General features: G+C 41.7%; 1 protein-coding gene across 7 annotated transcripts in view; it reads right to left on the reverse strand.

Moving 5' to 3' along the window:
* Window positions 1–3,390: 3,390 nt before the first annotated feature.
* SMARCA2 (SWI/SNF related BAF chromatin remodeling complex subunit ATPase 2) overlaps window positions 3,391–22,311 on the reverse strand; it is a 178,174-nt gene continuing 159,253 nt past the window's right edge. For all 7 annotated transcript variants that reach the window (XM_078061322.1, XM_036076061.2, XM_078061321.1 and 4 more), the window contains 2 exons: window positions 5,411–5,553; window positions 3,391–4,297 (listed from right to left, as the gene is read on the reverse strand). In XM_078061322.1, coding sequence (XP_077917448.1) covers window positions 4,262–4,297; window positions 5,411–5,553 — 179 coding nt within the window. In that variant the 3' untranslated portion in view covers window positions 3,391–4,261. The remainder of the gene's footprint in view (window positions 4,298–5,410; window positions 5,554–22,311) is intronic.

Consider the following 22,311-nt stretch of genomic DNA (forward strand, 5'->3'; position numbering starts at 1 on the left):
GTCATTAGTACAATTTTAGTACGCAAGGAGACTCTTGCCCAAACAAATTAATTACATGAACTTCCTGAAGGACACATGAGCTCTTCCATAAAGCACCAAAACTGATATTTATGCCCTAAGACCCTTTGACTCTCCACCCCAAATCCTTGCTTTACTACTTCCCCCAATCCTAAATTACTCTATCATGATCCTTCTGCAATTCTAAACAAATTCCCACATTGAAAGGCATACCTTAAATCAAATTTCAATTAAGTCCAACCTTGACCTTCCCTCTCACACGACCAAAGCTCCATCAAGGAGCTCCCTTACTGTAGGAAGCAATACAATCAGCTCATCCTATTAGCGGGTGATGTTGGTGATAGCTGGGGAGCTGGCCTTTGACGACATATATGATTCTATGTGTTTATGTGAACAAGAAGAAAGGCACAGAAGTAACCACATCAGGCTATTAAAGCTGATTGTCTGGTGGGGGTAAATTCTAAATTTTTTTTTTTATTGCACTAATTGTGGTGGACCCATGTCCATTTTATAATGGACTTTAATTAAAGCTTTTGCAAGACAATTTAGAAACTACATATATTTGCTGGAGGGACTATGCATCCATTCTCTTTGAAGTTCAGAATCCCACAGTGAGCCTTGCTTCGTAACAGTACTTGGGTTCACAAAGGCCTCTTTCTCGTACACAAGTACACAAGAAACCCCAGTGTTTATAAACAGGAAACTGGTTTCCCCATATGCTTGACTTAGTTGTTTTGCCTTAGGCAATTTAGAAAATCCCTTCGGAAAATCCTTACTGAAAGGGATGCAGAATATGGATGCCCTCTTAGCTAAAGGGCTCAGTCATTCAGAACGTGTCCCTTCCACTTTCCATTAAGTCCACTGTCCCAAACCACACCAATGATGGATATCGCTCACCTGGACATCCCTCTAGCAATTCCAGACCTATCTGTCATTGTCTCTCATGCTACGCTTCCATCATCTTTGATCATCTCTCCCTAAGCACAGCAGAGATTGAAACCCTGCGATTCATATGCTACAACAGTGTATCTGAGGAAGGACAGCAATTGTGCTTTATTGGGCTTGATGTAGCTCTTATTTAGTAAATTTTAGGAAGAGGGATAGAATTGGCTATTCTTCCAGGAGGTCTGTAGATGTAAGATAGACTGTTCATCTAAAATTCTTGCGGGGACCACCTTTATTCATAAGGGGAGACTAGGTCTCTGTCCTTTGGCTAAGCAGACCAGAAACATTCCCCCAAGTATTTACACCTTTTCAGTCTGAATGAGGTTCGAGTCAAGCACAAATGAAGTTTGCTTCCTGGTAACGTAGAGGAGAGAGAGGGAGAAAACATTCGGCCTTTGCACTTACTCCACGTGGCCTCCTGTCGCTCCCCAGGAGTGAAATAATGGAGATTAACAGTATGGTGGAGCTAGCATTGCTTTTCCAACTGGAGCACGCCTCAGAGTCACCTGGAGGGCAGTCGCAGTGTCCACACCCGCTGGGTCTGCCACTGTAGCTGGGGTCTAACGGACAAAGGTTCTGGTCCTTGGGGCGGCGCTTGTCGCTGAGCAGGAAGAGCCAGGGTAGCAGAGGAGCTGAGCCCAGGAGCTTGGGTCTCAGAGGAAAGTCCGGAGCCGGGACTGATTTGTAAGCACGGTTGTGTCTCCAAGTGCAGAGCGAGTGCACGCCTGGGGTTTATCAACGAGACCAGTGCGGCGCCTCCCTCGCTGCATGGAACATGGGCCCAGGAGCCGCTTCCAGATTCAGCTTTGGTGCACTGGCCACAGCTATTCGGTCTCTTGTTTGCATGATCCTTACTTGCAAAAAGGGAACAAGAACTGTGCCTTCTTCACAGCGTTCCTATAATTAAATAAACCCATTAAGGGACCCAGTAGATTGCCCTATACTCTTAGCTCCCTTCCTGCATTCCTAGTAAACCAGGGACCTTGGAAAGAACTGCGCCGCCTACCTCGTGGGCTCAGCTACTCGAGCTGAACAAAATGGCTGTCCCAATGAGGATGCAAACAGGCGGCACCCCAGTGCAGGATGGCCTGTCTCATGCTCATGTGCGCTCCCTCTCCCTGCCTCCTCACCACTGTGGTGTGGACCACCTTCCCTGCCTCCTGTCCTGTCTGCTAGAGCGAGGGAGAATGACACACCACAGGTCGCGGGATCAGAATTAAGGAACATTCTTCCACAGTAGAAATCCTGAACCATAAAGGCCATGGTTTGGACGGCTTTAGAACAGCAGTACCTCCAAGGCCGAGAAGAGAGTCTGGTTTGTACATGGAGTAAAGGAAACGGAGGGTAGCAGTGAAATAGGACTCTTCTCTTTGAACTGAAACCAAACCATTCAGTAACAAACTCTAATCCAGTTCCCTCTTACAGGGGAAGCTCCAAGCCTCTTGTGGTCAGCAAACTCTACAAAGGGTAAGAGGAAACTCAGCACCATCTGTGGTGCTCAGACTAACTAGAAATGCAGACGGGACAGTGGACACTTGGAGGGACAAGGGAGTGTCTGAGGAGGATGCATTTGGCGTGGGTCTGATTTCCTACAAGATTCTAAGTAGGATGCCTTGGCGATACTTTGTGTTAGGAATGCCGGAATTGTGGCATTCTCCCTGGGGGATGCTAGGGAAGGAAGTTTCCATCAACCGAGGAGAGAGGAGAGAGAACTTTTCCATTTTGGGCCCTGGAGTCATGAGTTCCATAAGGAAGAAGGTGCTAGCCGCCTTTGAAAACTTTTGGGACAGTTGGGGAAACGGGACTGTGATGACACAGGAGATACTAGGAAATGTTTGTTAATTCCCTTTGGTATGAAAGTAGGAGTGCGGGAGCCAGAGGGATGGCTTGAATTGTAGGGAGGTTCGTGCTGAAGTATTCAGGGGTAAAGTGTCATGATGGTTTAATAATGAAAAGGGGAGGAGGACAAAGTATTAACCATGGTTGCCTCTTGGTAGGAGAACATAGGCGTGCGTGGAACCCATCTTTCCCTTGAGCCCTTTTGAAATCTTTCAAAATCAAGAGCTATTAATACAGATTTGTTACATATCATATTATAGCATGCTATAAATCTGTATTACCATATAGATGAGCTGGCTAGTAAACAGAATTTTAAGCACTAGAAAAGGTTGAGCAGGGGCTTAGCGCGGTTGGTGCTTAGTGCTTGAGATGATGGATTCCTCTCCTTTGCAACAAGCCTGGTTCATTCCAGGAGACTGGCTCTCTCCGTCTTTTTCCTACCAAGCATGCCGTAGCCAGAGACTATCCAGCCCTCTGCAGGAGACCTTCACTCAGGCACCAGGGTTTCAATCCCCTAGAACTCAAAGAACAAGAGGCAGTGTTTGTTGAGCTAAATTATCTCTTTATTAGGAAAGCACCAACACCACATTCTTGGAAATTACTGGAATTTTATTTGCCTCAGGCTTATGACTTGCAACCAAAGACATTGTGCAAAGAAAGCAAAGATTAAGTACACTTTAGGGAGAAGGAGACGATACACATCAGTAACATAGGAGATCAGGTGGACAAAAGAAGCCATCCAATACACTATATAGATTGCAATATTCAATAGCGTTTTCAACAAAACTTTGTTTAAATCAAGAGCAAAGAAAAAATTAAGCAATGTTTACAGTAGACATAAATCTTATACAGTTCAAAAAGCATTTTTTTTTTCAGATCATAGAGCATAAAATGGAAAAATGTCTATGCAGGTGAAATCTAACTACTGTACATTTATCACCTATTAAAGTTGCTTATATGTACCACAGTGTAAAAAAAAAAAAAAATACCAAACAAATTAAAACCTTGAAAATTGCCTGATGAAAAATAAAATAACCAGTGGCTTTTAATGGCTTCTCCTGGTTATCAGTGCTACAAAAAGAAAAAAAATCTTCTCATCTGAACAGGTGGTAAAACCAGGCACAATCAAACCATTACCAAATGAGACCCACCCCTAGAAATATACTATCCACCCACATATTTTCCATCAAAAGCTTTGTCTATTTGTTTTAATCTTTGAATCTTTGAGGCCCATTTGGTCACAATATGTTACAAATATTTGTGTGTGTGTATGTGCATGTTGTGTGTTTTTACACCATGATATCATATGTTTGTCTGGCACTATCCTAAAGCTAGTTTATAGATGATGATGATACAGAAACCACCCAGGGCCCATAGGACAAATGGACTCACTGGGTAGACATGAGAGAGGGGAGGAAGGAGTTCAGTTCTACCGAGGGGGGAGAACGGTCCGTACTGATCACTCATCATCAGTCCCACTTGCTTCTGACTGTTCCTAAAAATAAAAACATGATAAAAATGCATGAAATCACATGTAAGAAAAAGGTGTAATAAACCCCGCAGAGGCAGAGTAGAAAAGACAAGACCGTTTGGAAAGGGTTAGCCCACGTCTCCACATTCTGTGGCAAGGTGGCAGGACACTCGCGAGGAATCCAGGCTCAAAAGGGGAGCTTCTGCTGGGGAATCCCAGAGCACGACCCACCAGCGGCACCAGTTTTGCTTTGGCACAAGAAGGTCAAGGCTAGGAACTTTTATTTTTAGCAATGTGGGTTTAGAAAATTCACCAGAGGTCCACAGGACCATGCATTTGATGTCTACTCACAGGAAGTCTTCTAAAGAAAACACAGCATTTTAAATGTGTTTGAAAAAGCCTGGGACAAGGGTGAAGGCTGGGTGGGTCGGCATTAAGAATTCTCAAATGTTTTTCATCAGACCCAAAGGGCAGTGCACTGAAGGAAGACCCAACGAGCATAGAGACTCAAATGTTAAATTCTCTTTCCAGAGGTGGTGGGGGGGGTGGGGGGTGATAAGGAACCTGAGGTCTCCCGGAAAGTGAATAAAATGGAGGCCACTGCCTCGTGTCACCCACGTCCAGGGACAGTGCCCTAGACCCGGTTACACTGTTTGGGTCTGAATCCAATCTCTGCTGTTTGCTTCCAGGGCCCGGAGCCAAACACACCTAACCTGGGCCCGGATTTCTAGGACATGGTGCAAGTGACAGGGCGCTCCTCGGAGGCTCCCACTAACAGTAAAGATGACATCAGAGGGGAAGGTAAGTATTTCAGGGCCTGCCTCCATCCCTGGTCCGGAATTTTTCAAAGATTAAAAATAACCGGCCATCGAGAAAACTGTATTTGTAAGGGGTGGAAAGGTAAGAAAGTAGAAGAGGAAACTCGACGGAGTCGTTTTTCAGTTTTGGGGACAGTGAAGGCGGCACTGACCAAAAGCCCGAAATTCTTTGCTGTAGATCATGTAGCTTAGCTCACAGCCCTCAGGAATGACATCTCCCCAAGTCTTTACATTTCCATTTCTGGATAATAAAGCGGTTACATGACAGGAAAGGAATGGAGAGGACTTCTGGGCTTCAGCCAAAGCCCATTCCACTTACATTTTCATCCTGCTCCTCATCACTGTCGAAGTCACTCACTACAGGCTTGGCTTTTCCCCGATTTGGCCTTTTCTTGCCTTTGCCTTTGTCCCGGCCTTTCTCGTCTTTTTTATTGAGCTTGATTTTCACCTTAACAGATTTTGCTACAACAAAAACAAAACAGCAGTGAGGAATCGCAGGGAAGTCCTTCCCCAGGGAGTGAAAAGATTGCCAGGCTGCAGCTGACAAACCAAAGGTCCCGGGAGTGCCCAGAACATTGTCGATTTATGCCTGTTCTCCATCGTCCTGTTAGCACCTGCTTTCACTCACAAACACAGCTTGGTTAGGAGGATACACTACATTGTTACCCCAAACAGGCTACATGAGGGGATGAGATCCCGCAGCAGGCTGGGTCCTTTTTGCGGTCACTTAATGGTCGGATGGGGATCTTCCTAATAAGCAGGAGAAGCAGAGCTGCCTTTCTTACTTGTGGAGGGTTGTGGGTGTTTATTCAATAGAATTTTGTCAGGAGTAAGTATAAAGCCTTTTTTTTTTTTTTAAAGGCCAATGATACTGTGTAGATAACCCCAGTTGACTTAAAAAGAAAATTCAGAGTTGAATAGTATTATTAACAGCACAGAAAGGTACAAAATGGAAAGTGTGAACACTTTCTTTCCCTCATCTCCAGTATTTCCTGATTGTTCTTCCTGGTAATGATTTCCGGAAACAATTTATGGTTTATATAATTAGAGAACATAAAGAATTCAAGCACGTGTATAGTCATTCACTTGCTTTATGCATGCCCCAACTTGACACCTCTTTATTCTCACCTATGGGGGGACACTTCTATCTGTTAATATCTACCAGCCTAATTCTTTCCAAGGCCTGAAAATGTTCTTCCTCAAGGGTCCACTACGAATGATTTAACCAGTCATCTCGTGATGTCTCGTGATGGGTGCTGAAGTTCTCAGCTTTTTTTTTTGCCCGTGTAATAAGCAAAGCTGCTGAAAACCTCTTTGTTGACAGATTGGGGGCAGTACGGTGAATATATCCGTATGGTAAATTTCTAAGTGTCCTGTTAAATTAGCCTTCAGAAAGACAGCACCCCTATCCACCGTCACAGGGCTATTCTGAGGGAAGGAATAAAAACACATGGGAGAGTTCATTGTGCAAGGTCACTGAGGCAGGCGTGTAACCCAGTGTCCAAGGAAAATCTGTTCTGGGCTAGGTGTCCACAGCATACCATTTTTAGGACTTGATGAGGAAGTCCCCGAGGATGTGGGGCTCTCATTCAAACCAGTCATACTGGAATTTCATGTTGGGTCGCAAGGCACCTAGAAATAGATACTGGCCTGGAGGGAATTATAGCTCCACAAGGAAGCTTGGGGAGGAGAGTTTCTCAGACTTCTTTTGTGAAATGGGGGGACCCACCACAGTGTTTACAAAAATGCAATCTTCTGTGGAGGCCGGCTGACTGTTCTAAACCGCGGTGCCACCTTACACCCTCTGCCCTCCCGAACGCGGCAGAGATGGGCACATCTGAGTACTCTGAACGGCACTCCTGGTCTGGCTTCCGGCCCTTGTACCCAAATGTCTGCTGCATAGTGGACTTACAAGGTAGGGGCCTCCCGTTTGGCTGGAGTAATTCGGGAAAGGAAGAAAAGGCCGACCTATTCACAGAAATGCATAAAGATATAAAGGCCTCTAAAAGAAAAAGTCTTGATTAAAAAAAAAAAAAAAAACTATCTATCCACACAGGTGGAGCACTTTCTGACATCTGGAATACAGAAAAATCCATGCAAGGTGTGAAAGGGCAGAAGATTGGCAGCAAAGGTAAGAAAATGTCTCTCCAAGTAGATCATTTAACTCCACCTTGGAGGGTGGGATGCTCTAAAACTACCAGGCTCTGTGTGTCCGTGGACACGGACCTCCAAAAAACCCACCCAACAGGCTGCCAGGCCTAACTTGGTTGAAACACTGGACCAGCACAGGAGCACTATAAAGAGCATCCTAATCCCCCAATTGTGACATTACATGGACAAAGGGACGAAGGTTGCTGATCAGCTGACTCTGAGAAGGGGAGATAATCCTGGATGAACCAGGTGAGCCCTGTGGCCTTAAGAAAGGAAGAAGAGGTCCTGGTTCAAGATGGCAACAAAGGAACATTCTGAACTCACCTCCCAAGGACATGCCCAATCTACAGCTACATGTAGAACAATTTCCTCAGGAAAGAAACCCAAAAATGAGCTGAGTGACTCCTACACATCAGGTAAATAAGGAAAACCCCTCAAACAGGTAGGAGAGGCTGAGACACACTCTCACTATAAACCTCCCCCTGGGGTGGTGCCCCAAGATCAGGAGGGAACTCAAAACCTGGAGACTCTCCCCAAGGAGTGAAGGTGTTGAAGCTCACATTGGGCACCCCAACTTTTAAGAGAGGAGTCCCTAAAACCTTTAAGTTTCACATGCAAGAACCCCACAAGGCTTCAGTGAGCTTAGAAATAGGTCTCTTGCCCCAGGACAGAGGCAATGACCAAGCAGCACCCAGACTTTAGGTGAAAAGAGGCTTCTTTGTTTTGTTAAAACATCATCCCGAGGGGCAGGTACCAAATTTGACACATATCTGAAGGCCTGTTTGGGTGCTCTCTAGAGACGGAGGCATCTTTGCACTTTCCCTCTACCTCACACCAGTTTACCTCCTGGAAAGGAGCTCGTACCCTCCTCTGGTAACCCGATTTTAGCAGCTACCACCCCCTCAGGGCACAGCAAAAGACAAGAGTCCAAGAACCCCAGTCTTTTGGTAGAAGAGACCCATCAGCTTATCTTCACAGATACGGTCAGAGGGACAAGCTTCTAATAAAACACACATCTATCTCAGGACAGACAGTAACCCTTTCGCACGACCTTGCAAGGTGGGTGTCATCTTTGAGCTCTTCCTCTGCCACACGCCAGGGAGCCAGTGTCCCCCAAAGGGCAGCATTCACACACATTTAACACCCTGGGTGCTAAACGCTGCTGGGACCATCACAAAGGTGAGAGAGACAACAGAGAGCGAGGGCCAGGGGGAAGAAGTTTCATCTCCACCAAGAGGCTACTACTCCTTCAAGAGTCAGAGAAGTGGAGGTTTAAAACTAAGGCATCGAAACCAATGCAGAGTCAAGGAAAACAAAGAGAAACAGGAATGTGTTCCAGATGAAAGAGGGAGATAAAACCTTAGGTACACCCCTGACTTCCATTTTCTTACGAACTTTTTCAGAAGAGGAATTGAAAATAGTGGCCCTAAAAGTGCTCACTGAACTGGGCAGGAGGACGGACAAAGACAGGGAGAACTTCCACAAAGAGGCAGAGAGTACCAACAAGTAGCGGTAAAAGTCACAGAGCTGAAGAATGCAACGACTGAGCTGAAAGCTCCACAGAAGACACACTGAAACCCAACCGGAGGGCGTGAAAAGTACACCGGAAACCCCCTAAGAGTACAGCACATTTTTTAGCAGAAACTTTCTACACCAGAAAGGAGTGGCAGATCCATACAGAGTGCTCAAAGGGGGGCAAATTAAGAACACTCAACTTGGCAATTTTGTTACTCAGAATTGGAGAGAAAAGTGTTTTTCAGACAAGCAACAGCTAAAGTTCATCAACACCAAACGGACCTTATCAGCAGTGGTACAGGGACTTTTCCCGCTAAAAAGAGAAGTGCAAATAAGAAATCACACCAGCAAATCTGTAGTGAAGGTACTGACCTGATCACTTGTAAAGTTAGTAGGAAGGTTAAAGGACAGAAGTGGTAAAAGTAACTAACTATAATAACTAGTTGAGATGCACAAGTATATACGCAAGATAAAGAGATGTAAAATGTGACATTAAAAACATAAAAGGTGGAATGACACCTGGGTGGCTCAGTCAGTTAAGCGTCTGCCTTTAGCTCAGGTCATGATCCCAGGGTCCTGCTCCACAGGGAGTCTGCTTCTCCCTCTGCCCCTCCCCCTGCTTATGCTCTTTCAAATAAATCTTTAAAATCCTAAAAGGTAGGGAGGGGAGATTAAAAATGTAGAGCTTTTCGAATATGTTAAAACTTAAGTTGTTATCAACTCAATACAAAGCGAAAGCCTATAGTAAATAAACAAAAGATCAAAAGAACTAAGGATACCTCTAAACCAAGTCATGTAGCCACAGATGAAGAGAACAAAGGTGCAGAGAGGAACCATAAAAACTCCAGAAAGCAATTACCAAAATGGCAATGAGCACATAGCTATCACTAGTTAATTTAAATATAAAGAGGCCAATCAATAGCCAGGTTGACTGAATGGATTAAAAAACAAACAAAAAACCAAGACCCAACTCTCTGCTGCCTACGAGAGACTTCATCCAGGACTACAACCACACAGACTGAAAGGGAAGGGATGGAAAAACAAAATACTCCAAGCAAATCAAAACCTGGAGCAGCAACAGTTAGATCAAACAGACTTTAAAACAAAGACTGCATTAAGGGAAAAAGAAAGGCATTACATGATGATAAAAAAGGTCAATCCAAGAAGATACACCATTCATAAATACTTATGCACCCAACATAGGAAGACCTAAATACATGATGCAAGTATTGAAGGAAAGGAAGAAAAGGACAGTAAAACGAAAAAAGTAGGGGACCTTATTACCTTGCTTACATTGGTTAATGGCATTAAATGACACATGAGATCATGTAAAGGTAACACATGTTTAGAGAACATTCCATCCAAACACGGGAGAAGACACATTCAAGGGCACATGCAACAATGTCCAGGGCTGAGACACAGAACAGTTCTCAAAACATCTAAGAAGAATGAAATCATGGAAAGCACCTTTTATTTTTGACTACAACAGTCTTAAACTAGAAATCACAAGAAGAAAACTGGAAAAAAACACAAAGATGTGGATACTAAATATTCTAAAAAAACCCATGAGTCAACCAAGAAATCAAAAAGGAAATAAAATCTCTTGCACAAAGGGAAATGCGAGGTTTCAAAACTCTGTGGATGCAACACAAGCAGTTCTAAGATGGAAGTTCACAGCACTACAAGCCTATCTCTAGAAACAAGAAAAATCCCAAATAAACAACTAGAAAAAGATAGCCCAACTTAGTGGAAGAAAGGAAATAAGTCAGAGGAAATTGTGACTAAAAAAATAGAATGCGGGGCGCCTGGGTGGCTCAGTCGTTGTCTGCCTTCAGCTCAGGTCATGATCCCAGGGTTCTGGGATCGAGCCCCGTATTGGGTGCTCTACTTCTCCCACTCCCCCTGCTTGTGTTCCCTCTCTCGCTGTCAAATAAAATCTTTAAAAAAAAAAAATAGAACACATCAATGTAACTAGAAGTTCATTGTTTGAAATGATAAACAAAACTGATATAACTCTAGCCAGATTCATCAAGAGAAAAAGAGGGCTTAAATAAAATCAGAGATGCGGGGGGCAGAGTAAGATGGCGGAGGAGTAGGAGACCTGGATTTTGTTTGGTCCCAGGAATTCAGCTGGATAGGGATCAAACCATTCTGAACACCTACAAACTCAACAGGAGATCGAAGAGAAGAATAGCAGCAACTCTCTGAACAGAAAAGCGACCGCTTTCTGGAAGGTAGGACGTGCGGAGAAGTGATTCCGAGGCGATATTCGGGAGGATAGACGGCGGGGGAGGGGCCTCTGTGGGCCACTTCTGGCAAGTGATAGAGCCACGGAGCACAAAATCGGAACTTCTAGAAGTCGGCTCCGCTGAGGGACGTCGCTCCAGTGGCTAAGCAGGGGGTGGAACCCTCGCGGGACAGTGTGGTCTCAGGACCCTCGGGGTCACAGAAAGACCGGGGGTGCCTGAGTGCGGCAGAGCTCCCAGGTATCGGAGCGGGGAAGCCGGCTGCAGAGACGGAGCCCAGGCGCGGGCTCTCAGCTCGGGGTTGTCATAGACCGTGTTCCGTGGCACAGTCGGGCCACTGCTCCTCCAGCAGGGACCCAACAAGCGGCAGATCCGGGGAGACTTCCCTTCCTCCCCCGGGAGCAGCAGCGCGGGAGGGCACCACAGGGATCTGCTGGGTTTGGAGACTCCACCCGGGGTCGGGTGCCAGATAGAAAGGCGCGGTCACAGGCCGGGTGAGCACGGAGTGCGGCCGGAGACTGGGGAGACGGGAGTGACTGACGGCTTTTCTCTGGGGGCTGAGGAGCGGGACCCCAAGTTCTCAGCTCCTCTGGGGCGGAGACTGGGAGGCCGCCATTTTCACTCTCCGCCTCCAAAGCTGTACGGAAAGCTTGCAGGGAACAAAAGCTCCCGAGAGCAAACCCGAGCAGATTACTTAGTCCCGACCGGCAAGGGCGGGGCAATTCTGCCTCCGGCAAAGATGTTTGGGAACCACGGCAACAGGCCCCTCCCCCAGAAGATCAGCGAGAACAGCCAGCCAAGACCAAGTTTACCGATCAGTGAGAATGGCAGAACTCCAGCGCTAGGGGAATACTGCACATAGAATTCATGGCTTTTTTACCATGATTCTTTAGTCTTTCAGTTATTTTTTTTTTAACGTTTTTTTTTTGGATTTTTCTTTTTCCCTTTTTCAACCAACATCTTATCAATCCCTTTTTAAAAAATATTTTTATTTTTCATTTTTAGAGTCCTTATTCTATCCCTTCATAGTAGTTACCCTTATTTTTGGCATATATATGTAAGTTCTCTCTCTAAAATTTTGAGATAGTTTCTTCTAACAGATCAAAATATACCCTAAATCTCCAGTGTATGGCTTTGTTCTAGTCTCCTGCCTGATCACATTCTCTCCTTTTTTTAAAAATTTTTTCTTTTTTCAAACAACTTCTTATTAATTCCTTTTATAAATTTTTTTTATAATTTTCATCTTTACAGTCATATTCCACCCCTTCATCGTATCAACCCTTATTTTTGTACATATATATGTTTTTCTTTCTTTAAAATTTTGGGAGGCACTTTCTTCTAACAGACCAAAATACACCCAAAATCTAGTGTGTGGCACTGATCTATGCACCAGCCTGAGCATATTTGATCATATTCTGGTTTTTGTTTTCTTCTGTTTTTGTTTGTTTTTATCTTTTTCTCCCTTTCTTTTCCCCTGGCTTCAGGTCTTTTCTGATTTGCTTAGAGTATATTTTCTGGCAACGTTGTTACCCTGTTAGCATTTTCTTCTCTCATTCATCTATTCTCCTCTGGACAAAATGACAAGACGGAAAAAATCACCTCAACAAAAAGAACAAGAGGTAGTACCGACTGTCAGGGACCTACTCAATACAGACATTAGTACGATGTCGGATCTAGAGTTCAGAATCATCACTTTAAAGATACTAGCTGGGCTTGAAAAAAGCATGGAAGTTATGAGAGAAACCCTTTCTGGAGAAATAAAAGAACGAAAATCTAACCAAGTCAAAATGAAAAAGGCTATTAATGAGGTGCAATCAAAAATGGGGGCACTAATTGCTAGGATAAATGAGGCAGAAGAGAGAATCAGTGAGATAGAAGACCAAATGATGGAAAATAAAGCTGAGAAAAAGAGAGATAAACAACAATTGGATCACGAGGACAGAATTCGAGAGAGAAGCGATACCATAAGATGAAACAACATTAGAATAATTGGGATCCCAGAAGAAGAAGAAAGAGAGACAGGGGCAGAAGGTATATTGGAGCAAATTATAGCAGAGAACTTCCCTAATTTGGGGAAGGAAACAGGCATCAAAATCCAGGAGGCACAGAGAACCCCTCTCAAAATCAATAAAAATAGGTCAACACCCCGACATCTAATAGTAAAACTTACGAGTCTCAGAGACAAAGAGAAAATCCTGAAAGCAGCCCGGGAGAAAAGATATGTAACCTACAAGGGTAGAAACATTAGATTGGCAACAGACCTATCCACAGAGACCTGGCAGGCCAGAAAGGACTGGCAGGATATATCCAGAGCACTAAATGAGAAAAATATGCAGCCAAGAATACTATATCCAGCTAGGCTGTCATTGAAAATAGAAGGAGAGATAAAAAGCTTCCAGGACAAACAAAAACTAAAGGAATTTGCAAACACCAAACCAGCCCTAAAAGAAATATTGAAAGGGGTCCTCTAAGCAAAGAGAGAGCCTAAAAGCAACACAGACCAGAAAGGAACACAGACAATATACAGTAACAGTCACCTTACAGGCAATACAATGGCACTAAATTCCTATCTTTCAATAGTTACCCTGAATGTAAATGGGCTAAATGCCCCAATCAAAAGACACAGGCTATCAGATTAGATTAAAAAACAAGACCCATCAATATGCTGTCTGCAAGAGACTCACTTTAGACTCAAAGACACCCCCAGATTGAAAGTGAGGGGGTGGAAAACCATTTACCATGCTAATGGACACCAAAAGAAAGCTGGGGTGGAAATCCTTATATCAGACAAATTAGATTTTAAACCAAAGACTGTAATAAGAGATGAGGAAGGACACTATATCCTACTTAAAGGGTCTATCCAACAAGAAGATCTAACAATTGTAAATATCTATGCCCCTAACATGGGAGCAGCCGATTATATAAGGCAATTAATAACAAAAGCAAAGAAACACATCAACAACAATACAATAATAGTGGGAGACTTTAACAGCCCCCTCACTGAAATGACAGATCATCTAAGCAAAAGATCAACAAGGAAATAAAGACTTTAAATGACACACTGGACCAAATGGACTTCACAGACACATTCAGAACATTCCATCCCAAAGCAACAGAATACACATTCTTCTCCAGTGCCCGTGGAACATTCTCCAGAACAGATCACATCCTAGGTCATAAATCAGGTCTCAACTGGTACCAAAAGACTGGGATCATTCCCTGCCTATTTTCAGACCACAATGCTTTGAAACTAGAACTCAATCACAAGAGGAAAGTTGGAAAGAACTCAAATACATGGAGGCTAAAGAGCATCCTACTAAAGAATGAATGGGGGCGCCCGGGTGGCTCAGTTGGTTGGGCGACTGCCTTCGGCTCAGGTCATGATCCTGGAGTCACAGGATCGAGTCCCGCATCGGGCTCCCTGCTCGGCAGGGAGTCTGCTTCTCCCTCTGACCCTCCCCCCTCTCATGCTCTCTCTCTCTCATTCTCTCTCTCAAATAAATAAATAAAATCTTTAAAAAAAAAAAAAAAAAAAGAATGAATGGGTCAACCAGGAAATTAAAGAAGAATTAAAAAAATTCATGGAAACCAATGAAAATGAAAACACAACTGTTCCAAATCTTTGGGATGCAGCAAAGGCAGTCCTAAGAGGAAAGTATATAGCAATACAAGCCTTTCTCAAGAAACAAGAAAGGTCTCAAGTACACAACCTAACCCTACACCTAAAGGAGTTGGAGAAAGAACAGCAAATAAAGTCTAAACCCAGCAGGAGAAGAGAAATAATAAACATCAGAGCAGAAATCAATGAAACAGAAACCAAAAGAACAGTAGAACAGATCAACGAGACTAGGAGCTGGTTCTATGAAAGAATTGACAAGATTGATAAACCCCTGGCCAGACTTATCAAAAAGAAAAATGACCCAAATCAACAAAATCATGAATGAAAGAGGAGAGATCACAACCAACACCAAAGAAATACAAACAATTATAAGAACATATTATGAGCAACTCTATGCCAGCAAATTAGATAACCTGGAAGAAATGGATGCATTCCTAGAGATGTATCAACTACCAAAACCGAACCAGGAAGAAATAGAAAACCTGAACAGACCTATAACCACTAAGGAAATTGAAGCAGTCATCAAAAATCTCCCAACAAACAAAAGCCCAGGGCCAGATGGCTTCCCAGGGGAATTCTACCAAACATTTAAAGAAGATTTAATACCTTTTCTTCTGAAACTGTTCCAAAAAATAGAAATGGAAGGAAAGCTTCCAAACTCGTTTTATGAGGCCACCATTACCTTGATCCCCAAACCAAACAAAGACCCCATCAAAAGAGAATGACAGACCAATATCCTTGATGAACATGGATGCAAAAATTCTCGCCAAAATACTAGCCAATAGGATCCAACAGTACATTAAAAGGATTATTCACTACGACCAACTGGGATTTATCCCTGGGCTGCAAGGTTGGTTGAACATCTGCAAATCAATCAACATGATACAATACATTAACAAAAGAACAAGAACCATATGATTCTCTCAATAGATGCAGAAAAAGCATTTGACGAAGTACAGCATCCTTTCTTGATCAAAACTCTTCAGAGTATAGGCATAGAGGGTACATACCTCAATATCATAAAAGCCATCTATGAAAAACCTACAGCGAATATCATTCTCAGTGGGGAAAAACAGAGCTTTCCCCCTACGGTCAGGAACGCGGCAGGGATGTCCACTATCACCACTGCTATTCAACATAGTATTAGAAGTCCTAGCCACAGCAATCAGACAACAAAAAGAAATAAAAGGCATCCAAATCAGCAAAGAAGTAGTCAAACTCTCACTGTTTGCAGATGATATGATACTTTATGTGGAAAACCCCAAAGACTCCACCCCAAAACTGCTAGAACTTATACAGGAATTCAGTAAAGTGGCAGCATATAAAATCAATGCACAGAAATCAGTGGCATTCCTATACACCAACAACAAGACAAAAAAAGAGAAATTAAAGAGTCGATCCCATTTACAATTGGGCCCCAAACCATAAGATACCTAGGAATAAATCTAACCAAAGAGGCAAAGGATCTGTACTCAGAAAACTATAAAATACTCATGAAAGAAATTGAAGAAGACACAAAGAAATGGAAAAACATCCATGCTCATGTATTGGAAGAACAAATATTGTGAAGATGACAATGCTACCTAGAGCAATCTACACATTCAATACAATCCCCATCAAAATACCATCCACTTTTTTCAAAGAAATGGAACAAATAATCCTAAAATTTGTATGGAACCAGAAAAGACCCCGAATAGCCAGGGGAATGTTGAAAAAGAAAAGCAAAACTGGCAGCATCACAATTCCGGACTTCCAGCTCTATTACAAAGCTGTCATCATCAAGACAGTGTGGTACTGGCACAAAAACAGACACATAGATCAATGGAACAGAATAGAGAGCCCAGAAATGGACCCTCAACTCTATGGTCAACTCATCTTTGACAAAGCAGGAAAGAATGTCCAATGGCAAAAAGACAGTCTCTTCAACAAATGGTGTTGGGAAAATTGGACAGCCACATGCAGAAGAATGAAACTAGACCATTTCCTTACACCACACACAAAAATAGACTCCAAATGGTTGAAAGACCTCAATGTGAGACAGGAGTCCATCAAAATCCTAAAGGAGAACACAGGCAGCAGCCTCTTCGACCTCAGCCCGAGCAGCTTCTTCCTAGAAACATCACCAAAGGCAAGGGAAGCAAGGGCAAAAATGAACTATTGGGACCTCATCAAGATAAAAAGCTTTTGCACAGCAAAAGAAACAGTCCACAAAACCAAAAGACAACCAACAGAATGGGAGAAGATATTTGCAAATGACATATCAGATAAAGGGCTAGTATCCAAAATCTATAAAGAACTTATCCAACTCAATACCCAAAGAACAAATGATCCAATCAAGAAATGGGCAGAAGACATGAACAGATGTTTCTGCAAAGAAGACATCCAAATGGCCAACAGACACATGAAAAAGTGCTCAACATCGCTTGGCATCAGGGAAATCCAAATCAAAACCTCAATGAGATACCACCTCACACCATTCAGAATGGCTAAAATGAACAAGTCAAGAAACAAGATGTTGGCGGGGATGCGGAGAAAGGGGAACCCTTCTACACTGTTGGTGGGAATGCAAGCTGGTGCAGCCACTCTGGAAAACAGTATGGAGGTTCCTCAAAAAGTTGAAAACAGAGCTACCATACCATCCAGCAATTGCACTACTGGGAATTTACCCCAAAGATACAAATTTAGGGATCCAAAGGGGTACGTGCACCCCGATGTTTATAGCAGCAATGTCCACAATAGCCAAACTGTGGAAAGAGCCAAGATGTCCATCGACAGATGAATGGATAAAGAAGATGTGGTATATATATACAATGGAATATTATGCAGCCATCAAAAGGAATGAGATCTTACCATTTGCAACAACGTGGATGGAATTGGAGTGTGTTATGCTGAGCGAAATAAGTCAATCAGAGAAAGACATGTATCATATGACCTCACTGATATGAGGAATTCTTAATCTCAGGAAATAAACTGAGGGTTGCTGGAGTGGGGGGTGGGGTGGGAGGGATGGGGTGACTGGGTGATGGACACTGGGGAGGGTATGTGCTCTGGTAAGTGCTGTGAATTGTGCAAGACTGTTGAATCTCAGATCTGTACCTCTGAAACAAATAATGCAATATATGTTAAGAAAGAAAAAAAAAAGAAGAATGTAGCAGGAGGGGAAGAATGAAGGGGGGGAAATCGGAGGGGTAGACGAACCATGAGAGATGATGGACTCTGAAAAACAAACTGAGGGTTCTAGAGGGGAGGTGGGTGGGAGGATGGGTTAGCCTGGTGATGGGTATTAAAGAGGGCACTTTCTGCATGGAGCACTGGGTGTTATGCACAAACAATGAATCATGGAACACTACATAAAAAACTAATGATGTAATGTATGGTGATTAACATAACAATAAAAAAATTTTTAAAAATAAAATCTGATGCAAAGGATCATAAGCAACTACTATAAACAACTATATGCCAACAAATTGGAAAACAGAAAAAAAATGGATCAATTCCTAGAAACTACCTTCCAAGCCTCCATTATGAAGAAATAGAAAATCTGAATAGAGCAAATCCAAGTACTGAAATTGAATCAGTAATTAAAAACCCCACAAAGTCCAGAACCAGAAAGTTCTACAGGTGAATTCTACCAACCACTTGAAGAACAGTTATAACTGATCCTTCTCAATTTATTCCAAAAATTGAAGAAGGAATGCTTTCAAATTCATTTTACAAGGCCAGTATTACCCTGATACCACACAGAGACACCACAAGAAAAGAAAATACATGCCAATATACATGAAGGACACAGATGCCAAAGTTCTCAACAACATGTTAGCAAACTGAATTCAATAATGCGTGAAAAGATCACATGCCAAAGTCAAGTGGGATTTATTTCAGGGATGCAGGATGGTTCAAATCCAGAAAACAATGTACTATATCACATTAACAAAACAAAGGATAAACATCGTTTTCTCAATAGATGCCAGAAACACATCTGATAAAATTCAACAGCCATTTATGATAAAGATTCTTAAAGTAAGTATAGAGGGAACATACCTCAACATAATGAAGACCATATACAACAACCCACAGATGAAAACATGATATTCAAATGGTGAAAAACTAAGAGCTCTTCCTCTAAGATCAGGGACAAGCCAAGGATGCCTACTCTTGCAACTTTTATTCAACACAGCATTGGAAGTCCTCACCAGAGCAGTTACTGAAGAAAAGGAAATAAAATGTGTCCACATTGGAAAGAACTAAACCTGTAACTATTACAGAGGACAGGATAGTATATTTAGCAAAGCCTAAACACTCCACTAACACACTATTAGAATGAACAAATGAATCTGGCAAAGTAGTAGGATACAAAATTAACACCGAAATCTTTTTTTTCCATATATGACTAATGAGCTATCAGAGAAATTTAGAAAACAATCCTACTTACAATTGCACCAAAAAAAATAAAATACCTAGGGATGACTTTAACCAAAGAGAGGAAAGACCTGTACTCTGTAAGACACTGATGAAATTGAAGAGGACACAAATAATGGAAAGATATACCATGCTCATGGATTAGAAAGCTTAGTATTATTAAAAAGTCCATATTATCCACAGCAATCTAAAGATTCAGTACAATCCCCATGAAAACATGAATGGCATTTTTCCACAGAACTGCAACAAGTAATCCTAAAATTTGTATGGAACCACAAAGGACATCAAATAGCCAAAGCAATCTTGAGAAAGAACAAAACCAGAGTTATCAAGCTCCCTGATTTCAAAATACACTACAAATCTACACTAATGAAAACAGTATGGTACCAGCACAAAAACAGACACATAGATCAATGGAACAGGATAGAAAGCTTAGAATTAAACCCATGCTTATATGGTCAAAGGAAGCAAGACTATATAATAGGGAAAAGACAGTCTCTTCAATAAATGGTGCTGGGAAAATGGGACAGCTACATGCGAAAACGTGAAACCTGACCACTATCTTATACCAAATAAAAACTAAATTCAAAATGTAATAAAAGGTTAAATGTGAGATCTGATACCATAAAACTCCTACAAGAAAGCACACAGTAAGCTCTCTGACATCAGTTTTAATATTGTTTTTTTTGTACTAGTTTCTTCAGGCAAGGGCAATAAAAGCTAAAATAAACTAAAGGGACTACTTCAAACTAAAAAGCTTTTGTACAGTGAAGGAAACCATCAACAAAATGAAAAGACAATCTACTGAATGTTAAAGATATTTGCAAATCATACATCCAATGAGGGGTTAATATCCAAAATATATAAAGAACTCACAAAGCTTATTATCAAACACAACCTGATTAAAAAATGGGCAGAGGACATGAATAGACATTTCCCAAAGATGCCAGCCAACACATACATGAAAAGAGGCTCAACATTACTCACCATCAGGGAAATATAAATCAAAACCACAATGAGAAAGCACCTCACACCTGTCAGACTGGCGATTATCACAAAGAAGTAAGTGTTGGTGAGGATGTGGAAGAAAAAGGAAGCTTCGTGCACTATTGGTGGGAATGTCAATGTGTGCAGCCACTACAGAAAACAGAACAGAGATTCTTTAAAAGTAGTACTACCACGTGATCCAACAATGCCACTTCTGGGTATTTATCTGAAAAAGGAAAACATGAACTCAAGGAGATAGATGTACCCCTCTGTTCATTTCCGTATCATTTACAACAGCCAAGGCATGGAAGCAACCCAAGCAACCATTGATAGGTGAATGGATAAAGAAGAGGTGATATATAGAGACAATGAAATAGTACTCGGCCACAAAAGAGAACGAAATCTTGCCATTTGCTACCACATGGATAGATTGAGAAAATATTATGCTAAGTGAAATAAGTCAGGCAGAGAAAGACAAATACCATGTAATTTCACTTACATATGGAATCTAAAAAAAACAAAAGAAATGAACAAAAGAGAACACAGATACAGGAGACAAATGATTGGTTACCAGAGTGGGGAGGAGTTGTGAAGGAGACTTCACAAACCTCAATTTATAAAATAAAGTCTTGGAGATAAAATGGACAGCATAGGGAATATAGCCAATAATATTGTAATAACTTTTTATGGATTCACTGGTACCTAGACTTACTGTGGGGATGAGTTCATAATATATATATAAAAAAAAATCAAGTCACTATGATGTACACCTGAAACTAACAGGACATGTCAATGATACTTCAATAAAAAGATCCATCTATATGCTACCTACCAAATAATTCAGATCTAAAGAAACACAGACTGAAAGTGAAGGGATGGAGAAAGATATTCCATGCAAATCAAAACCAAAACAAAGCTGGGGTAGCTATAGTTGTATCAGACAAAATAAACCTTTAAAGAAGACTGGAATAAGAAAAAGAGCATTATATAATGATGAATGGGTCCATCCACCAAGAGGATAAAACATTCGTGAATATTTATGCACTCATCATAGGCACACCTACATATATAAAGCAAGTATTAATGAACCTAAAGAAAGAAATAGATAGCAATACAATAATAGCACATGAGGTTAGTACTCCAATTACATCAATGGAAAGATTAACCAGACAGAAAAGCAATAAGGAAACATCGGTCTTAAGTGACATGTTGGATCAGAGGGACTTAATAGAGACATACAGACCATTTCATCCAAAAGCAACAGAATACACATACTTCTTAAGTGCACATGGAACAAGCTCCAGGATAAGTCATGCATGGGGCCACAAAGCAAATCTTAATAAACTTAAGAAGACTGAAATATAAAGCATCTTTTCTGACCACAATGGTATGAAAATAGACATCGATTGTAAGAAGAAAACTGGTAAATTCAAACATGTGGAGATTAAACAATGTTACTGAACAACCAATGTGTCAACAACAACAACAAAAAAATCAAAGGAGAAATAAAAAAAAATACTTTGAGACAAATGAAAACACAGCATACTAAAACTTGGGCAGCAAAAGCACTCCTAAGAGGCTACTTGGACAAAGAAGAAAAGTCTCAAACAACCACCTTTACACTTCAAGGAACTAGAAGAACAAACCAAGTCCAAAGTTAGTAAAAAGAAGGAGATAATAAAGATCAGAGCAGAAATAAATGAAATAGAGAGTAAAAAGACAAAGATCAATGAAACTAAAAGCTGTTTCTTTGAAAACAAACAAAATTGACCAACCTTTAGCTACACTCACAAAGAAAGTAAGATCTCACAGACAGAAATGAAAGAGAAGTTGCAACTGATACCACTGAAATACAAAGGATCTTAAGAGACTACTATGAACAATCATATGCCAAGAAATTTGACAACTTAGAAGACATAAGTTCCTAGGAATATACAACCTACCAAGACTGAATCATCAAAAGACAGAGAATATGAACAGATCAATTAATGTGTAAGAAGATCCAATCAGTAATCAAATACCTCCCAACCGACGGAAGTCCGGGACCAGACAGCTTCACTGGTGAGTTCTACCAAACATTCAAAGAAGAATGAATAAGAATCTTCTCAAACTCAAACAATGAAGAGGAAGAAACAGTTGCAAACTCATTTTCCCAGGCCGGCATTACCCTGGTACCAAACCAGACAAGGATGCTACAAGGAAATATTACAGGCCAATATCCCTGATAAGCACAGAGGCAAAATTCCTCAATAAAACATTAGCAATACAAGTTGAACAACACAT

The sequence above is a fragment of the Halichoerus grypus genome, chromosome 14 (genome assembly GCF_964656455.1).
Source record: "Halichoerus grypus chromosome 14, mHalGry1.hap1.1, whole genome shotgun sequence".
NCBI classification, from domain to species: domain Eukaryota; kingdom Metazoa; phylum Chordata; class Mammalia; order Carnivora; family Phocidae; genus Halichoerus; species Halichoerus grypus.